Source organism: Zeus faber (assembly GCF_960531495.2).
Source record: "Zeus faber genome assembly, chromosome: 2".
Taxonomy (NCBI): Eukaryota; Metazoa; Chordata; class Actinopteri; order Zeiformes; family Zeidae; genus Zeus; species Zeus faber.
In genome coordinates this window covers 14,509,910-14,517,242 of record NC_137189.1, presented here as the reverse complement: position 1 = coordinate 14,517,242, position 7,333 = coordinate 14,509,910, and the positions used below count along the sequence as shown (strand labels likewise).

The window sequence follows — 7,333 nt, the reverse complement described above, 5'->3', positions numbered from 1 at the left end:
CTGTACCTTGTAGCCTTGAGGACAGAAACTCTGACATTTTGGTATAAAACCCCAGAGAGTGTAAATGTTGCAGCAATAGTGAAACAATGTTAGCACATACAGTAGATGTCCACTAGGTAGAGCCAAAGCAAGTCTGCTTCATTTTGCGGCAAAACATCAGACAATAATATATATTATAATAATATAATGTGTCTTATATTAGGTTCAAAAACAAGATGGTGGAGCATCATTTCAAGGTTCATTATTTACTGATGATACTTAAGATTTTTCGTTTCATAAAAGGTCTAAAGGGAGTTTGGATCTTCATTAAAAATGAATGTCATCACACTGAAACCTCAATGGAATAACATGCGTATGATTTCTGGCACAATTTAAAACATTTACTTGCAGAATGTGACAAATTGGTTTCTCTTGAGATCCTCTGACTTGCTGTCCTAGATTTTTTTTCCCCCCAGTTCTACTTCAGACCTCTAACACAATGCCAAATGTTTGACAGCCACAGCCTTGTCAGATGTTTTTTGATAGTTTTTCAACATTTTCCATATATCTCTGTGTGTAGCAAATGAGCTGTTATGACATTCCACTAAAACCTAAATAAAATTGTTATTGTGCCTTTATCAAATGAGAAGTTGCCGTGGTATGTTTTTAAGCTGAGGTGAAGGGCTGATTATGCTTGGATTCATATTGAAAAGGGAAGAAAAATAAGCACTGCGTCGATTTAAGAATGTCGGAGGAATATGGCATATCTTAACGTCGACACTGCGAACGTATCACTTAAGAGTGATATGTTGATAATAAATGGATTCATTATCAAATGGTGAAGGTTATTCAGATGAGTTGTTATGTGTTTACTGCCCAAATTTACAATTGTGTTAATCGATGGTCCCCCTCTTTCTGTGAATTTACAAATTATCATTTTTTTTTAAATTGAATTTGCAATGTCAAAAAAATGAATTGTAATTTAGAAGGTTTTGGAAATGGCTCATTCCAAAGCAGGTTCTATTTTCTCCTGAAATTTGTCTTTCTCCTTTGGAGTGGTGAAACCGAAGCCTTCCCTAATCCATGTCCTCTCGCTCTCTCTCTCTCTCTCTCTCTCTCTCTCTCTCTCTCTCTCTCTCTCTCTCTCTCTCTCTCTCTCTCTCTCTCTCTCTCTCCCCTCTCACCCCGTCAGGCTGACACATGCTGACTCATTCACTTTTATTTGTGGAAGAATCACTCCCATTATCATGTTCAGACACTCAGCAAAAATATGGGGAATGACACCTTGTTTTTTTTTGTCAGTGTGGTCAGCGGAATACGCACACACACACACGTAATCATGCTCCAAATTGTTCCGTTTCTGTGGCAGAAACGCTGTTTTACACTCGGCGAGGTGGAATGGCATCAGACCGAGGCATAATGGGTCACACTGTGGTTTCATACCAAACGTGCTGCTTTTTACAAAGTGTTGGGTCATGCGTTCTTCGTCATCGAGCCACTTAGAACACTGATGGATGGCGAACCATCAGTGTTTAAATTTATTTACGAGTGACTCACACTGAGTGCACATTTGTTTCAAAGCGATGTAATCTCCAAGATGCAGTGTCAAGTCTCTGCTGTACCATATAGTATTTACAAGTATACTAAAATATGCAGGTTAACATTTGATTGTGCGTTATGTTTTATTGCTGCTGCTATGGACTTTTTTCTCTATTTACTTTATTACTTTAAAGACCTCACATTTTAGTGTTCAGTTCAAGTCCCTTTAAATGAACAATTCCCATCGATTACTTAATCTGTGTGTCAAAGTCCTTTCACAAAGTTACTACAGTCCATCCATCTCATCCATCACTTAACCTGGACGACAGGGGGCCTTGAACATCTCGGAGAAGGGGAGCCAATAGCATAATTATGATCTGCAGGAGCCATTATTGATTTGATATCTGTGTGGCAGACAGACGGGACGGGCCTTCACGAAACAGCAGCAAAGGGCAGCCAGAAAAGTCTGTGTTGAATAAGTAAACAGTGCCGGCCCTGTGATGAATCGGGTCGGTACTCTTGGGCGATGCTCAATGTGGTCGAGGTGCGAAAAGGTCAAGAGAGTTTGATGCATCATGACAGAGAAGGACGCTCACCCACAGTGACCTTTTCACTGTGTCATTGGCCACGAGCGTAGGCCTTCGTAGGATTGGAGTGGAGGGACTATATGGTCTGCGCCTGCGATGGTTTAAGTTCTAATGGAATGTCCAGGAGGAATGAGATACATAACTGATGACCCTGCGGTGGGAGGCTGGGGACATGTTATCGATGGCCTCGAGAGTTTTCTGGAAGATGGATGAGCACTGGTGCCATGGTGACGGCACTAATGCAGGGGTGATTTGGGGCGTCGTGGGGGCTGGCAGATGGTCATGAATCACGTCACGCCCGAAGAGGAAGAGGAAGAGGAAAAAGGAAAATGAGACAAAGACACGCTCTTTTAAATATCCCGTTTTTTATTACTCATACAGGAGAGGGCTATGGCAGCCGGCCTGGGCGTCTACACCCACTAGTTCATCTTTACGTCCCCCGACTGTTCCACCCCCCAAGCTTCGGTCCTTGGGCCAGTCCCCTTCAAGCCCATTGATAAAGACTTCACCCTTCCTCCCCATCTCCTCCCCCACCCTCCCGTGAGAAGGGCCCTGGGCTGCCCGGTGCTAAATCTTGGCCTGGATGGAGGCTGGAGCTTTGGTCGCAGATGATTGCACCGTGTCTGTGTTATGGCCGCTGGGAGGGTTATAAAGCCTCGCCTGTCACCCCGGCTAATGACTCGGCCACCACATTTTCTCTGCTTTTAGGCAGTTGAATGCTGCATGATGATGATGATGATGACGATGATTAGGGGCAACAGCAGCGCAGGAGGTAGAGCGAGTCGTCCAGTAATCAGAGGGTTCCTGGTTCGACCCCCTGCTCCTGCTGGCAGCATGTCGAAGTGCCCTTGAGCAAGACACTGAACCCCCCTAACTGCTCTCGTTGGGAAGGTGTACGCCTTGCATGGTTGCTGCCAATGGGTGAATGTGATGTCACCATTATTATTTTATAATTATTTCTGCATAATTCATAATTTTAACACAGAGCACTGTCCTCAAAATGTTAAGGTTGGTTGTGCTGAGTGATGTTAAGGAACAAGCCCTGCAAGGTTCATTCAGTCACATCCTCACATCCGTGCTCACTGTGGTTTATTTGGGCTATTTCAAAATAAATAGTCTACAAAAGAAAAACAGATGAAACCACTTGCTTCCCACAAACGGAAGGCACTGGAAAAATGCTTGGAGCCTTTGAAAGTAAAGCAGAATGTGACTTGAAAGACAAGTCTCCAGGTATTTACACACATGGCCGTATAAAACTGAACGGTAAAACGGCTTCATGATGATCTGCTGAGCCCGAGAAAGGTTCCAGAAGGCCGTCTCACGCATGGGAGGCGCTGTGTCGTAGTAAGAACAATCCAAAACGGTGATTGTGTTGACACATCAGGACATCCTCCCATGTTTAATCATCGAGTTCTTTGGTGGACCAACATGATGACAAACAGAATAGGACAGTAAATAATCTGTGTATTTTGTAATGTAATCTCTAGTTGTATATATGCTTAGATTCATTAAAATGTTCCAAACATATGAGACATGACATCGTTGGTTGAATAAAACAATCTTTAAAACATAGTTTTGATTAAAAAAAAACAACAAAAAAAAACAAACATACAAGGATAAAGGAACAACTATGCACAGTGCAAAATCTACAAACTAAAATCCAAACAACAGTAGGTTTTTTGGAACATTTTTCATTCAGTTCTGTAATGGCTCCACTTGTCCAGCCTCTAGGGGCAGCGCCGAGCCCGCGCGAGCTGTCGCTGTGTCCCAGAGCGCTTCATTCGAACGCTGATCTGTAATTTCCCTCCAGATTTTGGGAGTGACGCCCTCCCGCTACGAAGTTCCACAACAGGCGCGAGGCAGAAGTGAGGGTCTTACAGGAGGAGCCCTCCCGGCACGCCACTCCGAGCTCCTAGCTACCAAGCACCGCAGTAGCAAACTACAAATGCACAGCCGATGACTTCTCAGTTCCTTCATTTCACTTGAGCTCATCCTTAGGGAAACCTATCAAAACAAAAACAAAAAAAAAAGAAACTCTGCATTCTATTAGAACCAGCAAAAGCTCTCAACGGGGGAAATGTTTAAATGAGCAGAACGAGTGGTAAACAAACTCAGTACACCAGGCTTAGAAAGGAGACCATGATTATTTTGGTTTGGAACACAACGGGTGAGCCACCAGGAAAATGTAAAAAAGAACAAACAAAAAGAGACAAAAAGCTCTGAAAAGCCGCAATTAAAACCAGTTCTCCACTTCAGACTGAGTGCGTCCCTGCTCTACGATTGGGCTACAAGTGACAGTACCTGGCACGTCCGCCCTCTCAGAGGGTCTCACCCAGGAGGACCCGGGGCTCGAGGTGGACCCGCGGCTCCAACAGATCTCTAGAGCCTTCCAGCTGGCTCCTCCTCCTCCTGCCCAGTCTCTCCCAGCGACTACAAATGAGTTCATCACCCTGGCATCCCAGGGACGGTCCCTTTCCCTTTAACTGCTGTTCTCTTGGGATAAAGTGCCGTTGGAGTCCTGGAGCTGCCGGGCTAAGGGGCTGGACGCACTGTCCGCCGCGCTCTCGGCCAGCTCGCCCTCGCCATCCCGCTCGCAGATCACCGTCATGGGGCTACTGAGGAAGCGGCAGCGGGCGTTGTACTTGCTGCTGGCAGCCGAGGGCGGCGTGCGTGAGCGCCCGTACTTCATCCCGCTCAGGGAGGAAGAGAAGGAAGAGAAGGAGGAGGAAGAGGACGGCGAGGACGGCGAGGACAGGGCCAGGCCCTCGTAGCGGTTCCACTCCTCTGCTGCCGCCGCTGACCTTGCAGCCTGGCTGGGGGAGGCGCAGGGGCTAAGCGGGGCCATGGGGGAGGGTACGGAGGCTGAGGGGGAGTCGAAGACCGAATCCATGCGCGTCCGCTGGAAGCGCGGGTCGGTAGAGCGCAGCATCTCGGCCGCCGACATGCGGAAGCTGGTCTCCGAGCGGCTGCCCTTCTTCAGCAGCAGCGCCTTGAAGGTGTCACTGCTGGTGGCCGACTTGCGCAGGTTGCGCTGGATGGAGCCAGTCTGGCGTGGCAGGGACGACACGGGGCTCGGGGACACGGTGGTGGGCGTGGCGGGGGATGTCGGCGTGGGCGTGACGGGGGATGTCGGCGTGGGCGTGGCGGGGGGCGACTGGGAGTGGCTCCCGCTCCGTGACTTCTCCTCATCAGACTCCTTGCGCCCCAGGACCTTCCGCTTGGATCTAAAGGGAGGATACCGAAGAAAAAAACAAAACAAACGATTAATAGATGAATGAAACAGCCTGGCTTGGGCGCTGGATTACATCCGTTACACACTGCCCTCAACTTGCTGGATCAGCAGTGCTGCATTAGTAGAAGACTTAAGAGAACATAACAACACGAAGCAATGAGTAGCGTGTTTTCCGCCCCCCCCCCCAAAAAAAATAAAGGGAGGGGAATGGAATGAAATGAAACAATTTAAACAAATACACAAACAGGTTTTTACAGGAAAAGTGCAAACGCTGCAATTGGGGAGAAGGGCTGAGATGGAGCACAATGGAATTAATCAACAAGACAAACTGAGGTTTTAAAAATCACACCAGGATGACTCTGCCTCCTCTGGGCAGGGTATGAGACTCCTTGACTTGGCAGTGCGGAGCGGCAAAACTGCGGCAAGCGGAGAGTACATGGGGATTAGGACTAGAGAGGAAACCTGAGTGATTAATCTGTGCTGGGGGGGGGGGGGGGGGGCACGCTGCGCTGCGGTGTGGGGGGTGGGCTTGTTGTTGTTAATCCGAAGCTTGCTTTGCGGCGGGGGTGTAAACAAGGGTGGCCAATTAAAGGTAGAGGCTACTTGCCGCACCTCCGCAGCAAGGTGGCTCTCCTCTGCGTTCCCCCGCTGTGCAGGGGGGTGAGAAAGAGGGGGAGAGACACATAGTGAATGGAAATATTTGTACCTAAAGAGGATCCAGAAAAAAAAAAAAAAGGGGGGGGGGGGGGGGTTTTGAAGGTGAAGAGTCTTTAATCCTCCATAGTATATCCGGAGACGATAAGAGTCCGATAAATACTGTACTCCCCTGGTGGAAACAGAACCTGTGGAGAACACACTCAGTGAAGGACACTGGGGTCGGCGGCGGCGGCGTGTGTGTGTGGAAGCGTGGGTGTTACAGACAATGGGCATGGCATGGAATACGTGTCGAGCTTCTGTTTGCAACGGCTTGCGAGTAATGTGGGTCTGTGCCCTAAATTACCACCTCTGTCTAACAACGTCCCCTGTGAGCTTCCCCACAGCGTGTTATTAACTCATCGGTATTACGTAACAATATGCACACGCACGCGCGCGCCTGCATACGTACACCTGAATCCATTGAACCAAGATAGATCCCCGTCTGATTCGCACTGACTAATTCGGCTCCAACCCCAGAATAACAAGGACCAACTCACGCGCTCCCACAGCAGAACCGTAACTAACAGCTCCCCTGCATGGGAAAGTAAATAAGACCCGAGGAACTGCATTGATTTCTTGGGGCTTAATGTTTGCACTGGACCCTCTGCTGAACCGGGAGGGAACCATTACTTTTTCCAAAATCACTGCTTTCTAACACAAAGAACCTTTAAGAATGTAAACGTGAGAAAAGAAGCAAGTACTGAGGGGTGTGAACTGCAGGAGAGGGGTTTGCAAGAGGCACCATGACATGGTAGTACTTTTTGCGGAACGGCTCAGGTGACTCCTCCCCCATAAATGTAAGTGTTTGTCAGGTAAATGTAAAAAAAAAAAAAAGCTATGGACTGAGTTCCTTTTCCACCGCTGCGTGCCGAGCTATTTTGGTTTGTTTATGTCTCTGGTTGAAGCTGCTGGAGTGACGGCGGTGAACTGGAACCCAACGCATGCAGAGTGCCCCTACGTTTAATTAGATTACCCAATAAATTTCACACACACACACACACACACACACACACACACACACAAGATTGCTCTGGACCCATTTATCTCCACTGGGTTCCAGCGGGGATAAATTCCTGTGAAATGGAACCCTGTGATGCTCAAGAGAACTAGGGGTGCTGCTCCTAGAAGGATGCACATATGCACGAATATGCTCACACACGTGACTCTCACACACACACACACACACACACACACACACACACACACACACACACACACACACACACACACACACACACACACACACACACACACACACACACACACACACACACACACACACACACACACACACACAAAC

General features: G+C 47.9%; 2 protein-coding genes across 2 annotated transcripts in view; one reads left to right on the top strand and one right to left on the bottom strand.

Annotated features, from left to right (window-relative positions):
- hebp2 (heme binding protein 2) overlaps positions 1–616 on the top strand; it is a 4,922-nt gene extending 4,306 nt beyond the window's left edge. Inside the window, exon 4 of the mRNA XM_080020735.1 lies at positions 1–616. This exon is cut by the window's left edge and continues 1,531 nt beyond it. The gene's annotated coding sequence lies outside the window, so the exon portion shown is untranslated.
- A 2,047-nt stretch (positions 617–2,663) lies between these two features.
- The window catches only part of nhsl1b (NHS-like 1b), a 125,744-nt gene continuing 121,074 nt past the window's right edge, over positions 2,664–7,333 (bottom strand). Inside the window, exons 8-9 of the mRNA XM_080022991.1 lie at positions 5,950–5,985; positions 2,664–5,329 (exon numbers count right to left, since the gene is read on the bottom strand). Coding sequence (XP_079879117.1) covers positions 4,585–5,329; positions 5,950–5,985 — 781 coding nt within the window. The 3' untranslated portion in view covers positions 2,664–4,584. The remainder of the gene's footprint in view (positions 5,330–5,949; positions 5,986–7,333) is intronic.